The sequence below is a fragment of the Colossoma macropomum genome, unplaced genomic scaffold (genome assembly GCF_904425465.1).
Source record: "Colossoma macropomum unplaced genomic scaffold, Colossoma_macropomum, whole genome shotgun sequence".
Lineage (NCBI taxonomy): Eukaryota > Metazoa > Chordata > Actinopteri > Characiformes > Serrasalmidae > Colossoma > Colossoma macropomum.
The window spans coordinates 15,280,532-15,305,789 of NW_023494806.1; the positions used below are offsets into that span (position 1 = coordinate 15,280,532).

The 25,258-nt window shown below is 39.1% G+C and overlaps 2 protein-coding genes across 2 annotated transcripts; one reads left to right on the forward strand and one right to left on the reverse strand.

Annotated features, from left to right (window-relative positions):
- The first annotated feature begins 1,328 nt into the window (after positions 1–1,328).
- Positions 1,329–16,529, forward strand: gldc (glycine dehydrogenase (decarboxylating)). Its single transcript, XM_036598036.1, has 25 exons — positions 1,329–1,595; positions 1,985–2,063; positions 4,614–4,749; positions 5,298–5,462; positions 5,553–5,630; positions 5,743–5,890; positions 6,575–6,771; positions 7,022–7,118; positions 7,209–7,314; positions 7,394–7,533; positions 7,628–7,708; positions 7,865–7,962; positions 8,895–8,979; positions 9,066–9,107; positions 9,341–9,483; positions 11,048–11,123; positions 12,241–12,366; positions 12,550–12,699; positions 13,814–13,926; positions 14,092–14,233; positions 14,363–14,474; positions 14,571–14,666; positions 14,758–14,930; positions 15,811–15,891; positions 16,024–16,529. Exons 1-25 carry the CDS (start codon positions 1,329–1,331, stop codon positions 16,159–16,161), a joined length of 3,069 nt encoding a protein of 1,022 aa, XP_036453929.1. The 3' UTR covers positions 16,162–16,529.
- A 34-nt stretch (positions 16,530–16,563) lies between these two features.
- Positions 16,564–23,288, reverse strand: coq2 (coenzyme Q2 4-hydroxybenzoate polyprenyltransferase). The gene is made up of 8 exons (XM_036598038.1): positions 23,216–23,288; positions 21,331–21,681; positions 19,763–19,929; positions 18,376–18,497; positions 17,430–17,515; positions 17,186–17,319; positions 16,896–17,084; positions 16,564–16,756 (listed from the first exon to the last, which is right to left on the reverse strand). The coding sequence occupies exons 2-8, from the start codon at positions 21,635–21,637 to the stop codon at positions 16,595–16,597; spliced, it is 1,167 nt and encodes a 388-aa protein (XP_036453931.1). The 5' UTR covers positions 21,638–21,681; positions 23,216–23,288; the 3' UTR covers positions 16,564–16,594.
- Between the last annotated feature and the right edge of the window lie 1,970 nt (positions 23,289–25,258).

The following is a 25,258-nucleotide window of genomic DNA, read 5'->3' on the forward strand; positions in this document are numbered from 1 at the left end:
TGAGTGTTCACAGTTCTATAGATAACCATTGCCTTTACTAAAGAACCCTTGAAGAACCACTTTTTTAAGGATGTAGCAAAAAGGGTTCTATAAAGCACCAAAGTGTAGGTCACACTCAAACTCGAATAGTGAAGATAAACAAATTTGAGAAGAAAATCATTATGTACACACTTAAAAAGATGGTTCTTCAATGACTCTTTCGTAAAAGGACTGGTTTTATTTAGAACCATGAGTCCTATATAGAACCATTTCATGCTTAAATGGTTTTTAGCATGGTTCTTCAGCTTGATGGAGAATGTGTTGTGTATGGTTTTGTATAGACCCTTTTTGAAAAGGATTCTTTTATTGTTACAAGCCTGACATTGAACCCTTTTGGTGCTATGTAGAACCATTTTCAAAAATGTTCTATATAGAACCATATACAACACATTCTCCACCTGAAGAATGATTTCACCATGCTAAGAACCATTTAAGCATGAAATGGTTATATATAGGACTCATGGTTCAAAACAGAGCCACTGCCTTTAATAAAGAACCCTCTTTTTTGGGTGAAACTCAAACAGTGAAGATGAACAAATACAAGAAAAAAATCAGTACAATCTCAAAAATGATGGTTCTTTAAGGGTTCTTTAGTAGAGAAAATGGTTCTATATAGAAACATGAACACTTTGCGTGATTAAAGCGTTCTTTGCATCGTTAAGTGGTTTATTGGAATGTTCTTATAGATGGTTCTATATAGCACCAGAAAGCGTTCTTCTATTGTTAGAAGAACCCTTTTTGGTGCTATATAGAACCATATAAAACACACTGTCCATCACTCTGAAGAACTATTTCACGATGCAAAGAATCCTGTAATCATGCAAAGGGTTCTTTGAGTGTTCATGGATCTATATAGAACCATTTTCTTTACTAAAGAACCCTTGAAGAACCATCTTTTTTAAGTTTGTAGACTATAGAAATAAAGAAATGGAGATGCATGTAGACGCAAAAAGCATCGTTTTATCTTGGCACCCTGAATCTAAACGGAACAGAGCAGAACGTAAAGGTTCCCACCTCTCTATGAAAATGATGAAGTGAGGGTGGAGGTGGATCCTCAGAGGAACTCCTCATAAAAAAAAACGGCACGTGAGAAAAGTTGGAGACGGCGTCACAGCGCTCGCGCTCAGAGATTGGCCGCCCGCCCCGCCCCACGCGGAGGCGTAGGTGCTGGACACTTTTAAGGAGTTTGCTGGAGCGGCGCTCGGCAGCATCGCGGAGTTGCTGTAGTTTTTCCCTCCGGCTCGTGTCTTTTCCTCCTCGGTCTTTCGTCCGCGTCTCGAGCCTCCAGCATGCAGAGCTGCGCGAGAGCGTGGCGCGTCGTCACGAGGACGGTGAGCGCCCGCGAGAGACGCCGCGTGTGTGAGAAACTCAGCGGCAGACCGGCGTTCACAAACGCGTCCGTTAACGTTAACAGCGTCCGCGGACTCAGGACCACCGCGGCTGCGGGGTCCCGGAAGATTGAGCGGATTCTGCCGAGACACGATGACTTCGCGGAGAGACACATTGGACCCGGTGATAAAGAGAAGAGAGAGATGCTCAACACGCTCGGCCTCGGGGTGAGCTGAGGGGATAAAACTGCAAAAACTGTCGCTGACTAACTGCTGTTCTCCTCAGAGAGGGGGATTCATTCACTCACCTCTTAATGCATTTTTAATACATTTTTATAACACATTTTTGCTACATACGTTTAAAACCAAGAGAGGTGCTCCCTGAAGCCGAAAGTTTAATTTTTATATGATAAAGAAATCTCAAGTTGGCTCCTTGTTTCAATTTTCCGTTTCACCTTATACGGTGCAGCGGTTACATTCTGGCGATTAAAGGCGAACGCAAGTGCTGCACCGTTTAAGGTGGAACGGAAAATTCGAATAGAGAATTAACTTTATTCACGTTAAATAAAGAGATGTAACATGTGTTGTGGTGTTTTGTGCCTGTTTCTTTCTTTCAGTCTGTTTCGGAGCTCATAGAAAACACCATTCCTTCATCAATTCGCCTGCAAAGGAGTCTGAAAATGGACGACCCAGTGTGTAAGTTCTTGACACTTTCATCGAGAGAGAGAGAGAGAGAGAGAGAGAGAGAAACACGTGTTGTCTGTTGATGTGATTTCATCGCTAATTCAAACCGACTCACCACGTACCAGTCGAGCTACTTTTGAGGTAGTGTTTGCGCTTTTTGAAAGGATGTTCTTTCAAAATAGTCCATGAGGAGACCACTTTTCGACGGTAAACAAGCATTTTTCAGTCCCCGCTATCGTATTTGGGCCGAATTATATTTGTAGCCAGTCAGAAGCTCTGTATTTTTCTGACAGAGCACGACTGGGAACAAAAGAGGCGGAATGTGGGTTGCACGCTCATTGTGTGCCAATAGACCTTTAGTGGAGTGAAGGGGGCTTTTTTTCTCCGTGAAAAGTCTTCCTTTGAACATATTTGGAGTTGTTTTTGCCCTCGGCCCATGCCAACAGGCGAGCAGTAGAGTGTAAAGTTCAGCACTGAGCTCCCGTCACACGGCCAGTTTGATCTGGTTGGCGTTGCCATTACATCACGCCTTGTGCACAGCATGGACCATTTTCTTCTCTGTTTCTGCATAACGAATGCACATTTAATGTTAAACTGCATGCGGTTTGAAGCAGAATCGTGCAGAGAAATCTTTTTATCTGGGAAATGTTTGTGGCAGGTTAGGGATGGTTTAACCTTTAATTCGGACTGGAAATGCATTAAATGAGCTTTTCCTTTGAGCAGGTTTGCTTGTACTGGAGAGGTTAGTGTTCATGATGAAAATATTCAAAAAAAAATTGTGATGCATTTTCTTTCATGCAGATCCAAATTGAATTAAAAAATGGGGGGAAAAAAACTAATCTATAGTCTCGTATCTGGTATCCGAAAGGATGACATGAAGAATAATGTCTCAAATGTATAAAAGCACATCACTCCAGATAATCATGAAGGTCTGATGCAGTGCTCTGATGTCAGTTGCGGCCGCCTGTGTCTGCTTCTGTAATGAGTCAAGCCATGCTGAAGAAACTCGATGGGGGGCCATACTGGATTTTGCTGGTTCAGCTGCCTAGAGCTTGGTTTTGCAAATCCAGCGAGGGATTCGTGTCTCAACAATAGATGTAGCACCCTCCCATCCCCGCACACACAAAAGTGCTTTTGCACTTGGAGTGATTTAAGAGGTTAGCCATGAAACACTTGCACTAATTTAGCCGATTGTCATGTAAAACAGAATACATTCGTCCCAGGTCACCCCTTCCCTTGTTAGATATCTGACAGCATACATTTTCTGGTGATTCAGTGGGAGAGATTTATGAGGGTTAAAATGAGAATAAACCCTGTTAATTAAAAATGTTGCATCTCAATATAAAGCTCACTTACAGTAAGCTGGAGCATGACAATAGAAAAGAGTCAATCCAGGCTTAAGAATGAAGCATTCTTGGAGATTACAGCATGGTTGTTTTTAATGCAGCAACCTCAGCCAGCGCTACTAGACTGTCTTTGCCCTGCTGAGTTGCCGTGTTACTAAGCTGCAGCTCAATGCCTGGGGAATTCCTGTGTCTCGGTATGCACGGGCTCCAATGTGCCTGAGCAACTGGAATTAAACTAGTTACTTAGCCATCGGGAAATGGCCCATATGTGCCCATCATCCCCTGTTTACTTGATTAGTTTGTTAACCACCCATGCACTTGCATATGCAACTTCTTGATTGATTAAAATCGTTTAGAATTTTGGAAGAAGAGTAGTGTTTGGTAAATTGAATTGTGGCTTTGTAAATATTAACGTTTGAAGGTGCAAGTAGCAAAAATACTCACCATACTTGAAGACATTTTCAGATACACTTTACATAGCACAATATTTAGTTTTTGGGGGATTGATAAATTTAAACAGACAAAAAGAACCAGTAGTGGCACATTTGAAAATCAAAAATTATGAATACAGTGATTATTTAAATTTTCCACATACTGCTCTTTACTTATGTACTGTTTAGAATAAAATATACAGTTCGTCACTGTTCTTTAAGTACTGATGCCATCCAACATACTGGTGAAAGCCTATTGTGATGCAATATGACAATTTAACGCAATAATGATAAATATCATCAAACATTTTTACCACCTTTTGGGATGTGTGAATGTGAACATTTGGTTTACTGGTAATTATAGCCCTGCATAATTATTCAAATGAGTTTAGCAAGAACCTTGTTTCCTAACCAGATTTGAGTCACAATGCCAGTCACTTGTTAAATAAATAAATGAGTATCTGCTTTCAATTTTTGGTTGCATCACTACAGGGTTTTCCTGGCATAAAAGGAGGTCTGTTCCAAAGGCCTTATTCATCCTTTTTCTTGCATGTCAGTTTGAATTAGATTGACAGTAAGTTGTGGCCGCACTGGAAACATGTGAGGAGAAATAGTTCGTCTTCAATAAATCATGAAGCCTCCCAGCCACTCCTCATGTGATTGTGTGTTTCTGTCAAAGGACCTGGTATATATGTCTTGGCAGCTCTTAGTCGAGGAAGAGGAATGTATTATTTTATTAATATTTTTTAATGAAATGTCACAATTTCTGTACTCATTCTTCACAGGTGAGAATGAGATTCTTGAGTCACTCCAAAAGATTGCTTCCAAGAACAAGCTGTGGAGGTCCTACATCGGAATGGGCTATTATAACTGCTCTGTGCCCCCTGTCATACAGAGAAATCTTCTGGAAAATTCTGGATGGTGTGTGGATGTTTTTTTGATTTTATGATGTGGGCTGGTTTTCCAAAAGTGGACTAAGCCTAGTCTTGGACAAAATTGCAGTGCCAGTGGTGAATCCCACCCATAATAATTTTTAGACTTAATCTGGATGTAGAAAATCAGCTGCAAAATCCAGAACCATGCAATGAAGAAAACATTATTATTGTTATGGAATATTTGTTACAGTAAGCTTTTCACATGGATTTTATAAAGCTACTCCAAATACAAGATTTAATTTTACTAGATGCCTTTATTGAGTGACATGTGGAGCAGTTTGTGTGTTTAAGAATAGCATGCCAAGCACCATTTAAATCTTGTGACTTAAATAAGGACCAACGTTTAGATCTTGTCCTATTTAAATGTTCCCAGCTATTCTTAATCTGATCTTATGATCAGTTTGTGGCTTTACTGAGGAAATATTTTTCTAATTGCATGCAAGGGCAAGTCATTTGTTTTACTAATTAGGTGCTTAGGTGCGTTATAAACAGGCTTGAGTTGCTCTTCTCTTCTAAATCTCTATCCTCTCACAGGGTAACACAGTACACCCCCTACCAGCCCGAGGTCGCGCAGGGTCGTTTGGAGAGCCTACTTAACTACCAGACCATGGTGTGTGACATCACCGGTATGGCAGTGGCCAACGCTTCACTTCTGGATGAAGGCACTGCAGCTGCTGAGGCCATGCAGCTTTGTCACAGGTTAGTACACCGGTGGAAGAAGATGAAATGTTTCGGTGAAATGTTGTTATCCTTGCCTTTGTGGCTGATTTGACTGCTTCATGTCCTCAGGCAGAACAAGAGAAGAACGTTCTACATTGATCCCCGTTGTCATCCACAGACTATTGCAGTGGTGCAGACCAGAGCCAAGTATGTCACTTTTAATTAGCTTTAGTATTAACTTGGACAGTGTATTAGGTCCAGGAGCACTACATGTATACTTCTGTCTATATTAATTTCTGACGAATATGTATACTTTTAGCTATATTGGGGTGAAGGCTGTGCTGAAATTGCCTCATGAGATGGACTTCAGTGGGAAGGACGTTAGTGGGGTGCTCTTCCAGTACCCTGATACTGAAGGAAGAGTGGAGGACTTCTCTGCACTTGTGGATCGGGCCCACAAGGGTGGGGTAGGTACTAATATGATCGTGAAAGTATTGAACTTGCCAGCAGTAATTTTTCATTGTAAATAATGTAACTAGCTGTGTAGATAATGTTACTTTTCCATATTTGCCTTAAAGGACACTGATTCTTTTGGTACTTGTATTCAAAATGTTAATGGCACATGAAATGGTTTTATCAGTCTTGTTCCAAAAGAAGGGTGTGATAACCTTTGTTGTGTGGATGTCATTTTGCATTCACTGCTTTTGACTGTCAGATATCACATGCTTTAAAGAGCCCAAATCCCATTTTTTCTTATTTTTCTAACTAATGTCTTCATATAATATTCAAGAGAGTTTATGTACCAGTCATTCATTTTTACGTATCTGTTGTCGAACCTCTGTTCTGTCCCATAGAATTGCACAAATAATTTTTGTTCAGTTACAAGTTAAAAGTTGTTTTTGTTTTGTTCCTTTAAGATTGATACATGTAAATCTGCTCTGTTATCACTGGCTGCACTGTATTGTGCCTCATTCTAAAAGCAGCTCAGGCTGAAACACTCCTTAAGTTCAGCTTGAACTGGAAGTGCAGGCATAATGGGCTGATATGTCAGCTTGTTTAGTTTTCATGACATCCATATCATTCAATGAATGGTATAATATGATCCCTTTAAAACCGCCAAACATTTATTTTGTGTTACATTTCGATTAAAGGCATTGGCTTGCTGTGCTACTGATTTGCTGGCCCTGTGTGTCTTGCGTCCACCTGGTGAGTTTGGAGTGGACATTGCTTTGGGCAGCTCCCAACGTTTTGGAGTGCCTCTCTGTTACGGCGGACCTCATGCTGCTTTCTTCTCAGTCAAAGAAAATCTGGTCAGGATGATGCCAGGAAGGATGGTTGGAGTCACTAGGTAAGCTTCTATAATATGATTTTGGCCTTTGGTATGTTATTTGTTTTATTATTATTATTTGTTGTATTCTTGCCTGCACTCTCAGACAAAAGGTACTGTCACTGGTGTTATGTTATCAAAGGTACAAATATTTACTATTTCACTGTGAAAAAACTTACTTAAGGCACACAGTTACACTGTGTGTGGTGGGGGCTTTATCTTCTTTTGGAGTATTTTAAAATTCACACAGCCCTTGCCTTCTCTTTCACAGGGATGCTGCAGGTAAAGAGGTGTATCGTCTCGCACTTCAGACTAGAGAGCAGCACATCCGGCGAGACAAAGCCACCAGCAACATCTGCACTGCTCAGGTGCAGGACTGTCCTCAAAGAGAATCACATGATTCTACATGTCAAGTTGTCAGTTAGTGACTCACCTTATTTACATCTCTTCCCTTTTAGGCTCTTCTGGCGAACATGGCAGCCATGTACGCACTGTACCATGGCCCACAAGGCCTGAGGCACATTGCTGAGAGGACGCATAATGCAACCCTGATTCTTGCCGAAGGTATTTCACACTATAATGTATTAGTCATTTTGTTCATCCTCTAACAAGTACTAGCACATCTTATTTCCTGCCACAACAGGGCTTATTAGAGCTGGACACAAGCTCCAGCATGAAACCTTTTTTGACACACTGAAGATTCACTGTGGTGTGGCTGCCAAGGACATACTAGAGAAGGCCGTACAGCGTCAGGTTAATTTGCGAGTCTACAGTGAAGGAGTGGTAAGACGTCACACGTTTGCTTTAAGCATGTACTCATTTGAAGCTTTTAATGACACATAAGCCTATTTATAAACACTGAAAAATTTGGTTTCAGCTTGGTGTGTCTTTGGATGAGACGGTTACAGAAAGAGACTTGGATGACTTGCTCTGGATCTTCGGATGTGAATCCTCTGCTGTACGTGTGCACAAAAGTCTAATCTGAGAAATTAAATGATTACTACTAGTTCTTCTAATCAGTTTACTATTAGCATATTATGAGATTAATCACACAGTAAACAATAGTTTAATACACTGTCTGCTGTTTAACTTCTTCTGTAACTGTCCTTTTTAGGAACTTATTGCTGAGAAAATGAGTGAGAGAACAAAAGGTCTGCTAGCAAGTCCTTTTAAGAGGACCAGCAAATTCCTCACCCACCCAGTGTTCAACAGGTATGCTATGATGTCTTTAGGAAATTGTCATTAGGGCTGTCATGAGTAATCAATGAAATTATATTACTCCATTTAAAAAAACAAAAAAAACAAAACAAAAACAAATCGCCTTAGTGATTAGATTGCAGTTTGATTTAGTAAGTGTATCTGCAGGTCAAAATAAAGCCATATTTGGCATGCTAAAGATTGTCAACAAGGTGGGAGCATTTATCATTCAAATTGATTTCGTAAGCATCACTGAGAGAGAGGAAACTCAAACCAGCAGGGTCTCACAAATGCGTGTATGGTGATGTTACTCAGGCTGCTTAGAAAGTGAAGATTTCTGCAGTAAGCACTGCACTTTTCATCTTTTTTTAGTTAAGTATTTTGGAATCTTTAAAAATCTCTGCACAGTATATTATTGTTCAGTGTTCAGTTATTGTTTGGCCTTGAAAAAACAGGGAAAGATTACTCTATTTTCAGTTAAAATAATCAGTAGATTACTTGCCTCCTCAAATAATCAATCATGACTTCCCTACATGTCTTGAGTGTGATCGGGTCAGATTAAAATGCTGACTGAGTATTTATCTGGCCGTGAAGTAGGGAGGCCTTAGCCATCTGCAGCTTAGGCTGTAAATGAATGCTGTCATTCAGTGAACTTCAGGGACTGGACAAAATGCAGTGATCTTTGAAACTAGAAATACTTGATTGTGTTGTAACTGCCATTTCACAAGTATAATATAATTGCAGCAAGTTATATGAGTGGATTAACTGTGATTAAATGGTTTAATCTGCGTTCAATCATGATAAGAGTGTCATTTAATACTGTCTAGGGAACTGTCTGTTCCAGTTCTTGTGTATCATCAGATTTCATTTTGCTCTACTCAGTTTATTATTAGCATAAAGTGAAGTTATTGTACAAAAGTTTATTAGCTTATGCTTTGCACTTACAGCTATCACTCGGAGACCAACATTGTGCGATACATGAAAAGACTGGAGAATAAAGACATTTCACTTGTGCACAGTATGATTCCCTTGGTAAGTAGTTAATAGATCAGCTTTGCTTCAGATTACATGTCATTGCCTCTTTGTAAACATCACATTAAAACTGTGCTTAAATGCAGGGATCCTGCACTATGAAGCTGAACAGCTCCTCAGAACTCATGGTGAGTCATGGTTCTTCTGACCTACAAAATCCTGGAAGGTGTTTATGTTGTCAGGTTTATCTTTGGGTCAACTATAAGAATACATGCTGTCTATGCCCTACATGATTTGGAATGTGTAGCCCTGCCCCTCATTGTTTCTTTAAAAGGCCAGTCAGTTTTGGCTTTCTTTGCTCTTTTATTGATCCTCATTCAGTCAGTATGTTAATGTGAATGCTTTTCTCACTTGTTGACAGCCAATCACATGGCAGGAATTTGCTAATATCCACCCTTTTGTGCCGCTGGACCAGGCTGAGGGTTATCAACAGCTCTTCCGCCAGCTGGAGAAAGATCTTTGCGAGATCACAGGATATGACAAGATCTCCTTCCAACCAAATAGGCAAGCACTAAACCTGCTACTGTACTGTGAAATAAAGTACCTCACATTGTAACTCATGTTAATATTGGGCTGTTACTAAGGGCATGATTTCATTACAGTATCCAAAAAAAAAGAAAAGAGTACTGAAATGCAAAACTAACACAATGCATTCTTCAGTTTCTTCCACGGGTCACTCTTTTGCCATGTTCTGTGGAAATCGCTGGCATTCAGAACTAGGCATCTGAACGCATTGTGTCAGAGTAAAGTGGGTGGTGAGGGGGAGGAACTAACGCTATGCACACATCCATGCTCAAGTTGCTTATGAATTGTAGGGCTTTGTGATTATTTTTTTTTAATTAATTTATTTTTTTCTCTATTTGAGCCTCTCAATTAACATGTACAGGTAATAATAATAAAAAACAGACTGGAGTAAATAAGGTACTAATTTTAATACTGATTTGTATTAAACAAATTTATAAGAAAAATTAAACAAGCCAGCCTACCATGAAGGCAGATCTTCCTTCCTCTTTGCCTCATTAGCGAGAGCAGGGAAGAAAAGCACACTCCTTGTTAGAATATTAGTCTGAGGCCAACATATTAGCTTGTGTCGAGTGCACTATTATAAAAATGCCATACTTTTTATAATGTTGAATGCTCTAAAAACTTAAAATGAAAACATTCAAAATATATCAAATTTGAGACACCACCGTATTGTATTGAACTGAATTATACATTTTGTTAATTGTTACAACTCATAATAATTAGAACTTTATAGCATCAAGACATTTTCACACCTTGAATGAAATATTGATGTCAGAATCAAAAATCATATAGATGTGACCAATGTGTCATTATACACTGAACACTTTGTTTTAAAGTCAGTTTGCTGCAATAAAATTGAGTTCATTGAACTTTTACTAAATACTAAGTTAACAGTAAATAAGACAGTTATGAGCAAAACCCTGTCTTATAACGTATTTAGTAAAAGTTCAATGAACTCAATTTTATTGCAGCAACAGTAAGACCAACATTTTTATAGTTCACACCTTACCTGTTAATATTACTTGATGGTAAAGTAATTTATGTGCAATTTTTAATCAGGTTATTGTGACAGCCCAGTATTAGTATCAAACATTATAATTTGCTGTAGTCAGTAGAATTAGTCTCAGAATTAGGAAATAAGGTCATTCTGATGACCACCCTAAGAACGTATGCAGTAGTCATTCTTTACCTTAATGTTCTTGGCACCATCGAAAGTTTCGGTTTATTATTAGCTATGTTGTTCTAAAAAGAAAAGAGTCAATGGAACACTTGTTCTTCCTGTAGACAGATAATCTCTTTAATGGGTGTTAATATTTGAAACAGCAAAGATAATCCTGACACAGAATGCTTAATTGCCTGTAGATGTCTGTCATTTGGTTATTTAACACTTAACACGGTATCTTTGCCATGCTGTACTTTATCCTCACTGAAGTAAGCTAATGCCCTCGAGAAGGACCTTGTGAAGTGATCTTTGAACTGTGATCTGCTGAGGCAGAGGTTGTCACTGGTGTCAATCAGAATGTTGGGTTTCTTTGCCTTTCAGTGGTGCCCAGGGAGAGTATGCTGGCCTGGCTGCCATCAAAGCCTACCTGAATTCCAAAGGAGAGTCACACAGAACAGTGAGTATCTACACTGTGGGTGGCAGAAACTGATCAAAAACAAGACCCAATTGATCAATACACAGAGGAACATTGTGAATGGAGGAAACCAGAGTTGCACCCTTGTAGCATTTATCCAGAGATCTGCCTGTATTCTCTGTAGAAAGAGATAAGCATAATCAAACCACTCAGTGGCCAGTACCAAACAAATGAGTGGTTTCACCTGTCTGACCTGTCGTTTCATTAGAATTGCACTGTTAGCATCTGATACTGTTCTTGGAATAGATTTTATTTGTAACTAGAGCATGTATTCCATTTGAGAGTGGACTTGAAGCTGCTGCACTCTTTGTGAAATGAGCGGACTACCTTGTGGTAGAAAAGGATGGTAAAGTTAAAAGAAACTGCTGAACAGTTGCAAATGCAGGTATTGTTAGTGACAGGAAAAAAAGCACAAGATGTGTAAGATAAGGTCACTTGTTCAAGTTGTTCGAGCATTTTGTAATCTGGCCTTTGTTTTAACAACTCCCTAATAAGCACATCTTAGATAGCCGGTCGAGCTCCTGAAACAGTCAAGGTCCAAACTGCCATGGTTGAGCAAATAAGAGATAGAAAACAACCGCCAGATTCAGAAGGTTAGCACACTTCACTTCGATGCAAGATTCCATATTTGGTGATTTTGTTAAAGCAGAGACCTCACTGGCATTGACTGATCAGTTTGAGTTTAGTCATTCACAGAAGGTAACCAAACACCAACTGATTTCTGTGCCATGGTGTCATTGTACAGAACGTACAAATTTTGTTTTCTGTGTTTTATTGCATTAGGGATCTTAAGACATGTTAGAATTTGCAGTGTTATTCAGGATGTTATATAAATGTACCCATAGCTGTTTTTGGAAACTGTATGGATTGTATGAAAGGTAATTTCAGTCATTATTGAACCACTAACTTTAGCATGTTACTATTTTTAGTGAACATTATGATCATAGGAAACTATTATCATAGCAGGACACTTTTTATTGCTCTCCTGTAGTGCTGACAAGCATGACCTATTGTAACCTACTGTACTATATAATTATGCAATTTTTTATGACTACACAGCACTGAAAGTAACTAAGCTGCTGTCCTGTCTGAATTCCAGGTGTGTCTAATTCCTAAATCAGCTCATGGTACCAACCCTGCCAGTGCTCAGATGGCTGGTATGAAAGTTCAGGTGGTGGAGGTAGACAAAGACGGCAATATTGATGTGGTTCACCTGAAGGCAATGGTACAGTACATTGTGATATTTAAGTGTCTATTCTGATACTGTCATGGTCAATCAGTTTGGAGCGGTACTATGAAATAAATAAATAAAAATGTATTCATTTTTAAATTAATAAATTAATTACATCTGTGGCAAACACAAAAGAAAAACTGACAAGTGAGTCCCTGTCTTCAATTTTTTACCCAGGTGGACAAACACAAGACAAACTTGGCAGCCATAATGATCACATATCCCTCAACAAATGGTGTGTTTGAGGAAAATGTCAGTGAAGTGTGTGAGCTCATTCACCAGAATGGTGGACAGGTGTATCTGGATGGGGCCAACATGAACGCACAGGTGAGATAAGAGGAACAAGTCAGTCAGTGTTTTTTAGTAGTGATGTCAAACCCTAAACTCTGATTCAAACATGATTTGATTCAATTTAAGTGTAGCATTTTCAACAAATTGCTTTGGGGTCTCAAAGAAAAGTCATGCAAATAGCCCAAACAAGATTTCATTACATTACACTGTTTGGAAATGTTTTACCATGTTTTTGTATATGCCATAAGAAGAACAAGCTGCTGATCTGGGATCAGGATGTTTTGAGCCAAAATACACCTAAACAAGAGTCGGAAAATCCTATTTGTGACTGTTGTCAACATGACATGACCCAATTTGCTGCACCCTTGCAAACATTAAAAATGATGCAAAGGAAAGCAATGTCCCTTTTTTATTTAGTTAAATTGTATTTATTTATTTGGAGAAAAGACACACCAAATTGCATTTCATTATTATTATAATTATTGTTTTGTTACTGTTTTGAAGATCATTAAATAGCACATGGTCAATAATCCTGGATTAAATGGAATGGAAAAGATCATGCTTCTTAATAAATTATTGATTCTTTATTGTTCAATTAAAAAAAAAGTCCCAAGCCCAGTTCCACAAGTACTCTTTTCATAATTTGTACAGCAAAAAAACACAATCATTAACATACTCACAAATTCATGGGTTTATTTAAAAATACAAAAACATACTGTTCTCTGTACACTGTCTTATCATGGACATATTTAGTTCAATGTGAAACAAAACCCTATAATTTAAATAGTATTTCACACTTGCCTCAGTTAAATAACCATCAGTACTTTCCTTTTTTTCATTATCTGATAAAGAGACTGAATTTATGATGAATGTTTTGTAACTATCATAAACGTTTTTTTTCTATTGTATATCAGAAAGGGTTTGTATTGAGTACTGTACTTGGCCACCAGATGTCACTGGAGGAAACGCTTTGAAAGATGGAGTCTTTTTACGACTTGTTTCATTTGCTTCTACCTTTCAAAACCACCACTAATGACATCACTAGTTATCGTAACAAGGATGCCCAGCATAGAGGATACTCCTCTACAGAGTTTACCTTAGAAATCGACATTAACAGGTCTATGTTTATGTTCACACCATGTCATACCAGGTGGGATTGTGTCGGCCAGGAGATTACGGCTCAGATGTTTCTCACCTGAATCTTCACAAAACTTTCTGTATTCCTCATGGAGGTGGAGGTCCAGGCATGGGTCCTATTGGAGTGTAAGTGTTTTTCATCTTCCAAAAATAAATATCTGCAGTTGGTGGTGTTGTATTGTGGTGCATAGCTTGTTCACTATTTTTGCTGTTCTCACACATTTCAGTGTCTATGCTCAGTTTGACTTGAGCTTGGTAATTGGACAATAACACTGGACTGTTTTGTTTCAGGAAGCAGCATCTTGCCCCGTTTCTACCAAGCCACCCAGTGGTGAACATGCAGTCTAGCAACACAGTTAGCTCTCTGGGCACAATCAGTGCTGCCCCCTGGGGTTCCAGTGCCATCTTGCCCATCTCTTGGGCCTACATAAAGGTAGATTTTTGAAAACTGTTATTTCTAGGGAAGAAAAAAAAGGTTGTCTACAGAATGCAATGCTGAATCAGTGTTGCAGAGCTAATTATGAAATACATTTTCCATTTTTTTTTACTCCACATTATTTAGATGATGGGCTCAAAAGGCTTGAGGCATGCAACAGAAGTGGCCATCCTTAATGCAAACTATATGACCAAGAGACTAGAAAGCCATTACAAAATCCTGTTTAGGGGCTCTAAAGGTGAGTAGCGATGTTATTTGAATAATATGCTATGGCTGCGTAACTCATGTCACATCTTGATATTGTTTTACTGAACATCAAAAACTTTCTTCACAGGGTTTGTTGCTCATGAATTTATTTTGGATGTTCGACCATTCAAGAAGACTGCAAACATCGAGGCAGTGGACATTGCCAAAAGACTGCAGGATTATGGTACAGATAACATCCTTCTGAAAACTCCTCAGTCAGTTTCATCCTGATGCAAATGATAGTTTTGTAATAAATGTTCTGAAACGTTTACTAGGCTTCCATGCCCCTACCATGTCGTGGCCTGTGGCTGGAACTCTGATGATTGAGCCAACAGAATCGGAGGACAAGGGCGAGATGGATCGTTTCTGTGATGCCTTGGTGGCCATTCGACAGGAAATTGCAGACATTGAAGAAGGCAGGATGGACTCTAGGGTTAACCCACTAAAGGTAGGGAATCAAGGGGGGAACTGAGCCTACTGACTAGTACATGATCCCACAAATGCATTCTTTTATGGCAACTGTTGAGGCTGAAAAAGCTTTACTGAAAGTTGGGGGAAAAGTTCTATCTAATGAACAGAGAGACTAGTTATTATTTTTTTCTCAAAAATACATGAATTATTTGTACTAGATGGTTACAGTTTTCATCTTAAAATGTAAAGCTATTCAGATTTACTATATCGCTGCTGTCAGAAGAAAAGCTCATATCTCCATTTTTGTCCTTTTTCAGTTTTTGACGTAATTTGAAAATGCCTGTTGCCCTTTACATTGTGTCTACATTTCATGAAAAATGAACCAAAAGAAATGGCCCAGAATTACTTGAAAAAGTATGGTTTCATTGACTTACATTACAAGTAAAGTAGGTTTTTCCTTTTCCTGTAAAGTTATCATTTTGGAGATATAAGGTTTTCTTCCGACAACAGCGATACGTTGTTGTAGCCAATCTAAACCTGGCAGGTTGGAAACAATGACAAATTTGCCGCCATGCTAACATTATCTCAATTTCAAAATTCACCTTATAGATACTTGCAGTATAACTGCTCACTTGTACACAAATTGAAGACATGAAATAGTAAATACACCCTAAATTTAGTTATTGGAAAAAGATGTGCTACAATTTCTCATTAGGTTGAATGGGATTTTTGTCAGTGTTCAATGCTTGTAGGTGGAGTGTGGAGAAATTAACTGGCCAGTGAGAAATAATTCTGAACTGTACATTTTGAGCCTTGTACAATGAGGCATCTTTGGTCATTACAGCAGCCAGTTACAAAGTATCTGTGGTTATAGAGAGCTCAATGCAACAACTTCATCGTTGTATTTTTGTCCACAGATGGCTCCCCATTCACTGGCATGCATTGCTTCATCCACATGGGACAGACCCTACTCCAGGGAGTATGCTGCTTTCCCCATGGTATGTGGCGTATGCCTTTAGATTTGTCTTGTATAGAGGACACAAGGTGGAACAAAACTGAAATCTTCATGCTTATTTGCCTATTTTAATTCTGTAATCTGATGTTGCTGAGTTATTTTTGTACTTTTCCAGCCTTTTGTGAGACCCGAGACCAAGTTCTGGCCCACGATTTCAAGGATTGACGATATCTATGGTGACCAGCATCTTGTGTGCACCTGTCCCCCCATGGAGGTCTATGAATCTCCGTATGAAGAACGAGCCTCCTCGTGACCACCTCCCAGCAACATCCCAGTCACAGTCTTCCAAATGATCCATCTCTAGCAGATTCATCTCTCCATGCTCTTGGTGCCTCACTTCTCATCCTGCGTTCACTGTACAAATAGTTTCCTTCCCTTTCTTTAGCTCTCCGTTGCGCTACTAAAAAACAAAATCGGCATCTGGCTCATATTTAGTGATCAACTTGTATAGGTTTTGGTTTTTATATTTGTTCATTCCATGTATGAAATGTTCAATGTATGGATTTTGTTTCAACTGTATGTAGGCATAACAAACTGGCCCAGTTCTCAATGTTGACCTTAAATTTTTTAGATGTAACCTTTTCTAATTATTTAAGAAATTTAATAAATGTTTTAAAGGTACATCTGTGAGTGAGCACTTCATTAAACAATTCCAAAAATATATATGATGTAATAAAAACACTGTTTTATGTAGGAATAGAGTTTAAATGTGTTTCATACTGGCTGTCATTTCTCTTCTTCCACAAATTGCCAACAACTATTCCCAAGAATAACAGAAGTCCCAAGTTACGGTTGGAGGCAAATTTCTTCCAGCAGTCATCAGGCTTGTTGAAGTCCAAAGAATAGATCTACGGATTGTCACATTACAACTGTTCATTAGTCACAGCTTCTTACAATATTTAAGCTTTACAATGTGTTGTCTAATTCAAGACCTAAGACTAATAAAAAGCATGTGGAACAGATTCAACAATATCGTTTAGCACTAACCTGATGTGCTAAATGAACAGCCACTGTGGAAACTGCTGCATAGTAAGGAAGGGTCTGGTCAGCATTAACCCCTGCTAGCACCAGTCCAGACAGCATAGCCACAGAAAAGGCGCTAAGCCATGGCTTTGTCTGCTCCTGGAATTTGAGGGCTGTGGACTTTACGCCCAACTTAATATCATCATCTTTGTCCTGCTCAACAGAGAACATGACAAAAACAACATAAGCTTATAAACTACACAAACCAGATTTTGCTATTGTAAACGAGCAAATATGACATGTTAAAGTAGTACTTGATGGGCGTAGATAGTGTCATATATCAATGTCCACATGACGCCTGAGAAATACAGTGGTAGACAGATGGACCAGTCACAAGATCCCATCACAGCAGACCAGCCAAGCAAAGCCCCCCAGTTAAAGGTAAGACCTGACAAAAAAGTTGACATTTTCACTTGAATGCATTAAATTGAATATAAAAAACATGCTTAATTTTTTATGGTGGATTTTAATTTTTGCTGAAAGTTTTGTTGCACACACCTAAGACAAGCTGAGGCCAGTATGTTATTCTCTTCATTAGAGGGTAGCTGACAACCAGGGATAACGAAGCAGCACCAAGAGCTATGCTAAAAAAAAAAAGTTTTTTTTTTAATATACAAAATAATGACCAGCTTATACAAAATAATTAGGCAATTTCAGCACATTTTAGTGGTTTCCCTGCTTTAACACACCAACTTTGTCTCAGGAAGGGTTTGTTAATTAGCTAATTAGTTGGATCAGGTGTGTTGGAGCAGGTAAACATGCAGAGCAGGAGTACTCCTGGACCAGGACCATCTCACGAAGCAGGATTTCTTGCTTAGCCAGGTAACTGTAAGCTATAAGTTCTATCTATCCCTGGATTACTGGGCTACATCACCATGGGAACTTATGCTGCATGCCTAACTTGCTCCAGGGTAGGTTAAGATTAGGATTTTGGGTCATAAACAGCTCCTGGATCAATCAGAGCAAGCTTCTGTGTGGTTTTTGAAGCTGAAACTTAGTCAGGAACCCTGTCAAAGTTGATTTCCCTTCATGATACAGGCATCTGGGTTAGGAGCCACTGGATTAAGTTATACCAATTGAACACTTTTATGGTATCGACCAAATTACTTACCAAAATACTACCAAGTACTGAAAAATTCTGCCATTCAAAACCAAATGCGATTTTTTTCATTAAAAAATGTAAATAATAATAGGATTTATGCAAAAAGAGTATGGTAATTTTCTTTTTGTAAAAATATTTTTTACAATTGTTCCGTTATGTTTTGTGTTTTTTTTTTTTCCAATTTAAAAAGGTATCAAAAATTCAGTATCAGAAATGAAGGTATTAGTATTGGTATCAGTACTGAAGCATTTTGATCCAGCCCTACATATAAGGGAAAACTAGGATCATTAAAAATGAATATACAGAGACACACAATCAGAGATGTTTCAAAAGGTGTAGTACCTGTAATAGTTGAGACAGAGCAGGACCCCCAGTGCTAGACTCAGTTGACCCCCCAAAAACACCAGAGCCTGGAAGCGAGAGATCTGACCTGCAGCTATGGGCCGCGTGGCTGTCCGGGACACCTAAAGGGAAAATGAGTTTATATATGACACCTTCTTATCTCCTACACTATCAGAATGGAATAAGCCAAAAGCTATTTTGAAGGAATCACATTAGTATTCATCATCATCAAAACACTGCCTGATATTGTTTAAAAATCAAGCTGTTTAAAGGAACTGCAAGAGAGAGGCAAACTAAGTTTGAAACTAAGTCCAGCAGCCTGAGCTTTCCTGATCCTTCAGTGAATAGTGGCTACTGAAGCAAAGAGGGTCAATCACAAGGTCATAAGGTGAAGCTGCCAGAGAACTTTAATGCAAGTTGATTTGTTACAGTTCCAGTAAACTGTTCTCATGTTCACGTGACACGTGTGGTTCCAGCCAGTTTTTTTTTTATCGGAACAGTACTGAGGGAGTATCAGTGTAAAGAGCTCGGTACTGCAATGGTGGTTTTTGTTAGGAACTTTAGATCGTTACGCCTAATTCTTGTGTTAATTAAGATAGAAGTTAAGTAGTAGTTCTAGACAAGCAGATACCATTATTTCCATAAATAGCACCAACAGAAAGGTAACCCCAGTTTAAAATGTGACAAGAATGTTGCTTTCAAAGGGACCTATATTGCTTTTAAACTGCTTAGGAAGAAGATCCATTCCTGCGTTCATACACATGCAAAAGTGTTTTGTTGATTTGTTGAAAGTGAAAATAAGTGAACAAATCCTCTACAGAGAACTCATTTCTGCACATTTTAATGCACAATTGCTGTTTTTTTCTTTTTCTTAAAAAACATAAAACAAGCATGGCACATTTTATAGTTTATGTTTATTCCAATATGTTAAACTTTAAATAATAACTAGAAACTGTGCATTACAATTTGCATAAAAGTCCATATTTTAGTGTGTTCTTTGTAGAGGATGTGTTAACTTATTTTCACAAATCAACAAAACATGCCGTTTGAATGGGGGTGTTTAACCCTTTCCGTGTGATTGTGGATGAAAATTTTTGGATATTGGATATCAGATATCGGCATCTGACCCGAATTCCAATATCCGTGCAATCGTAGTCATCGGTGAGTTTTGGGTGAAAGAGTCACAGAGCAACTTGAGACTCCTGCCCCTCACCCAGAGAGAGAGAGAGAGAGAGAGACAGACAGACATACACAGAGAAATACTTTCTCCAACAACCATATCAGAAGTGTTTGTCACACCTTATCAATACTCCAATTATTACTCATTTATAACAGCTTTCTGTTTAGAATGGAGGGAATTGAGGGAATCCCTAGTTATGACACATACCTTCTTGTCAAAGTCTTTGTCCCACATGTCATTGATGGTGCAGCCGGCTCCTCTCATCAGCAGAGCCCCAGTGCCAAACAGTGCGAGCATGCGCAAGTCAGGGAGGCAGCCTGGGTCTGCAGCCAGCCCAATACTCCATGTACACGGCAGGTACAGTAGCCATGTGCCTACCAGCACAAACAACACAACCCCACACAAGACAGGACAGTTAGCTGTAGCTTTTGAGAGTGATTAATGCCAATTAGATGCAGAAGGAGGAGCTACTTTACATTATACGGGCGTACATATTGTATATAATACCTTTTACTGTTTGTCAGGCACGTCCCATTACTAGTTCTAAAAAGCAGCTAAAATATGTTAATTTAGTTATTTCTCTTTAAATATCCTATGTTTATTAAAATTATTAATGATTACAACTAAGGATTACACAATTAAAATAGATAACTTAATTTTGAAAAGCAATTAAATTCCACAAGAGAATTTGTTTGACTAGGTCTGGGCTGAACAGCTGGGCAGACAGCTAACAGGCTAACAGGCTCCTCCAATAATATTCAATTAGGCTTAAATGAAGGATTCACTGTAAAACTGAAACATACAAAGAATATGCCACCTGAATGTTACAAGCTATAAATAAATCCAGAATCCATGTTTAAATAGCGCTGGCTGGGTGGTACTCATAAAGTGAATACTTCTATATTAAATGCTGCTCTATAATGATAAACACAGCTGTGACAGATTCACAAGCTGACTGGTTCCAAGAAGCACAAATGATTTCTCAAAACTTCACAGATTTTGGCATTAAATTAATTAAAAAGCGTTCATTTATAAAGCATATATTCTCCTTCTGGTCTGTATTGCATTAAGAAAAAGAGCCCCTTTCTAGGCATTATTTGCCACACACTGTTTGATATTTGAAGTATTTTGGAAAGTTAGCATAGACTCAGCGTACTATGTTATTGTTCAGTTAAGCCTATATTTAATGTGTGGCCTTAAAAAAAATCACAGATTACTTGATTCATTGTCAAAATTATCAGTAGGTTACTCAAATATTAATAGATTGGATAATGAGTGACAGCCTAATTTAGTATTTTTATCATTATTATTATTATTATTATTATTATTGTTAAGAACAGACATTCGGATTTGTAACATCCATCCATCATCTAAACCGCTTATCCTTCTGGGTCGCGGTGGGGTGCTGGAGCCTATCCCAGCTGTCATCGGGCGGAAGGCAGGATACACCCTGGACAGGTCGCCAGTCCATCGCAGGGCAGACAAACAGACATATACATCCACACACACACCTAGGGGCAATTTAGCATGTCCAATCAGCCTGACTGCATGTTTTTGGACTGTGGGAGGAAACCGGAGTACCCGGAGGAAACCCACGCAGACACGGGGAGAACAGGCAAACTCCACACAGAAACGACCCTGGTCACCCGGCCGGGAATCGAACCCAGGCCATTCTTGCTGTGAGGCGACAGCGCTACCCACTGCGCCACCGTGCCGCCTTGGATTTGTAACAAAAACATGACAGCATGACTGGTATCAGTTTTTTATCAACTCACCTATGGGTTTGTCCAGTCTCATTAACCGGAGATACGGCTGCACAGACGATGGGGCTGCGTTTACTATCCCAGCAGGTGTGAGGCTGAAAGACCTTTTGCTCGAAAGTCCATAGTCATGGCCAGCCAGTGACCCCACTCTCAGCTTCCAAAAGTCTCTCTTGAAAAAACAGAGTCCTGATGGAAACCCAGCTGCAGTGTGATCTTTCTTGTCCTTCTGGATACTTGACAGATAGGAGTAACAGGTCTGTGGTGCAATTCTCCTTACTGGATGTGAGTTCAGCAGTGTCACCAGTCTGGTGGACATCATGTTGTCTGTTGTGACAACGAGAGCTACCTACATTTCAGAAACATCTGCAAAAGATACCAATGCAGGCATTGTGCTTTTCTTCATTCACATGCAAATCATCACCATTCTACACACTCATGAAGGATTAACAATAGAAACAGCAACTTCAGTGAATACTGTTGTGTCTTTTCTTTGACTGCTGCTGTGTAAACCCATGTTTAAACCACATATTGGTCTCTGTCATGACCGAACATCTCCATCATATTTCTAATTCAACCAAATGAGCCACTTTAAACGGTACAAGAAAGTGTTCTTTGTGTGATGCTACAGAAGAACCACTTTTTGTTAACTTATGAACCATTAAGAACCAACCAGTGAGGTACCTTTATTAAAGTTTACAGAACCTCCATGTAATGTACAGGTTCTACGAAGAACCTTTAAACTGGTATCTAACCTTTGCATCATGTGAAACTTCTCCACACTTGCAAATCTCTTTTTCAACAAAGCTGCATCTCTTACCAAAGAAACAGATCTACAGTAATTCGAGGGATGAACGACTATATATTGGAAACACATCACTATAGGCAGATAAAAAGAAAAATTCTCAGCTTAAAACGCATTTTAAACCAATAATGATGACAAATTTATTGTACTCTGGAAGAACAGAACATTCAGATGATGATGGGCTGCTGTGCTAAAATTTCTGTATTTTACCCATTTTGCTGCATTTTTAACTGTATAGAAATAAATGCTGTATTTCTCTGTAAATCCAAGTAGAAGTAGTCTCAATATCTACATTTTATGAATGTTTAGGTATGGACAAAGGTACATAAGTACATGAAAAATATTGGAAATCAGCCCACAATTCCCATATCAGTGCATCCCTAAGTAATAATAAGACATAATAAGATTTCTATAGTGCTGTATAATACTTCAATAGTAATCTGTGATATTTTCACCCCATATAATTTTCTTGTAGGCCTGTCTTGTAGTAATCTATAATATTTTATTTTGTGTTAAGCCTTATAGCTCTTACGGGAATCCTGTAGAAATCACTGTTGTATGACTATAGACCTTTTCCATAAGAGATATATCTTTGAATGTTACAATCTAGGCATGTCAGAAATTAATACATACCGGTCATTTACAAAGGCCATCATAAAGCTACTTCCCATATTTTAACATTGACTAGGGCTGAATTTCAAATCGCTCCATAATCCCTGTATAGTGCACAGCATAGGTCTACGGCTTCTACACCGAAACGGGACACTGACGTTAAATGTTAATAAAGTGTTGAATATTAATGATAATGAGTCGCGCAACATTTGGTTGAATATATATGTTTGACATATAATGTTCATTATGGGTGCAGAATCCGTTATTTCATGACCTACCTAATGCACTACATAGGGTGTAGGGGCCGTTTGAACGACAGCCTCAGAATGACAGCCCAGCTACGTCAGGTCAGCTAAAGCGATAGTTTGGTTTACTAGCCGTGTTTATTCGCTCTACGTACGAATTAAATTAATTCTAAACACCTAACATGTAGACAGTGTTTACAGTATTTTAACAAGTGTTTATCGTTCAGGATGTACTTACACCGCCCTTACAACACAACCGCGCACAGCCTCACATGAAGGTGTTTTTTGTGCAGTAGTTTTCATTGTCCCCCCGGAAACATTGAACTGATAATGGGTTCCGTTTGACTGAGCAAAATACTACGACAAGTTAAAACATGGAGATATTCTCGGTTTATTATGTGCTTTTATACTTTTAAAATATGCTTTTAATACGTGTTATTATACCATCTACTAGTAATTTTATTGTGCCGTCACTTGCTGATACATTTTATCTCATTACTCAACACTGGCAGCGCTTCGTCTGGCTTTCAGCGACCTCATGTGGTCGTTTGCAAAAGTTACACAAAAATGTTTTGTAAATATACACGCAACACATGCGTGCAGAAAACTAGGGAACGGCTGTAAAAGTATTCGCTCATCTGCCTTCTCATGCATAGGAACTTGAGTGACATCCCATTCTTAATCCATAGGGTTTAATATGATGTCGGCCCACCCTTTGCAGCTATAACAGCTTCAACTCTACTGGGAAGGCTTTCCACAGGGTTTAGGAGTGTGTTTATGGGAATTTTTGACCATTCTTCCCGAAGCGGATTTGTGAGGTCAGACACTGATGTTGGACGAGAGGGCCTGGCTCACAGTCTCCGCTCTAATTCAGAGGTCAGGACTGTGCAGGCCAGTCAAGTTCTTCCACACCAAACTCGCTCATCCATGTCTTTATGGACCTTGCTTTGTTCACTGGTGCGCAGTCATGTTGGAACAGGAAAGGGCCATCCCCAAACTGTTCCCACAAAGTTGGGAGCATGAAATTGTCCAAAATCTCTTGGTTTGCTGAAGCATTAAGAGTTCCTTTTACTGGAACTAAGGGGCCGAGCCCAACTCCTGAAAAACAACCCCACACCATAATTCCCCCTCCACCAAACTTTACACTTGGCACAGTGCAGTCAGTCAAGTATCGTTCTCCTGGCAACCGCCAAACTCAGACTCGTCCATGGGATTGCCAGACGGAGAAGCGTAATTCGTCACTCCAGGGAAAACATCTCCACTGCTCTAGAGTCCAGCGGCGGCGCTTTACACCACTGCATTCGACGCTTTGCATTACACTTGGTGATGTAAGGCTTGGATGCAGCTGCTCAGCCATGGAAACCAATTCCATGAAGCTCTCTACACTGTTCTTGAGCTAATCTGAAGGCCACATGAAGTTTGGAGGTCTGTAGTGATTGACTCTGCAGAAAGTTGGTGACCTCTGCGCACTGTGCGCCTCAGCATCCACTGACCCCGCTCTGTCATTTTACGTGGCTGAGTTGCTGTCGTTCCCAATCGCTTCCACTTTGTTATAATACCACTGACAATTGACTGTGGAATGTTTAGTAGTGAAGAAATTTCACGACTGGACTTGTTGCACAGGTGGCATCCTATCACGGTACCCCGCTGGAATTCACTGAGCTCCTGAGAGCGACCCATTCTTTCACAAATGTTTGTAGAAGCAGTCTGCATGCTTAGGCATGCAGCGATGTAATTGAAGTAATTGGGAAAAAGTGATGTTATTCTTAGTTTTGCATTTAGACCCAGTCAATATTTCATTCAGTCAAGTTAAACTTTTTTAATTGTATTTTTAATTACAATTGATTATTGCATTTCACTTTTTTCTATACACAATTAGCACAACATCTGTGTATGTAGACTAAACAGCAGTCTAAGCAGACGACACTGTGAATTATTTTTCACTGCTTTCACATAAGATGTATTTAATTGCCTCATCTTTCAAATAAGCTATCAGAAATTATTTAAACTGTGCTCAGTGCCCCACAACATTTCACACTGTGGCCTTTTTTAAAGCACCACTTGACTATTTTTCAAACTGAAGCATGTCTGTTTATTGTTCTGTAATTCTGGTCATAAATTATTAATTTTGGCCACAAGATTCACTGGCTTGATGGCCTGAGGGGCCATTGCAAATTGATATCTGTCTACCCCTGTCTGTATGAAGAGCAGCTTTGGATATAACAAACGTTTTTGAAAAGAATAACAACTGATGTATGTTGGAAATCACATCTTGATATTT

Bases quoted from the DNA above. Each gene is read 5' to 3' on its own strand.
- gldc (XM_036598036.1), top strand. From the start codon at position 1,329: ATGCAGAGCTGCGCGAGAGCGTGGCGCGTCGTCACGAGGACGGTGAGC. The intron at 5,463-5,552 runs GTTAGTACACCG...TCATGTCCTCAG, and splicing joins GCCATGCAGCTTTGTCACAG to GCAGAACAAGAGAAGAACGT. The intron at 14,931-15,810 runs GTAGGGAATCAA...TTTTGTCCACAG, and splicing joins CTAGGGTTAACCCACTAAAG to ATGGCTCCCCATTCACTGGC.
- coq2 (XM_036598038.1), bottom strand. From the start codon at position 21,637: ATGATGTCCACCAGACTGGTGACACTGCTGAACTCACATCCAGTAAGG. The intron at 19,930-21,330 runs GTGAGTTGATAA...TTGTGCTGGTAG, and splicing joins GAGACTGGACAAACCCATAG to GCACATGGCTACTGTACCTG. The intron at 17,085-17,185 runs GTACTACTTTAA...TCTGTTGAGCAG, and splicing joins ACACTATCTACGCCCATCAA to GACAAAGATGATGATATTAA.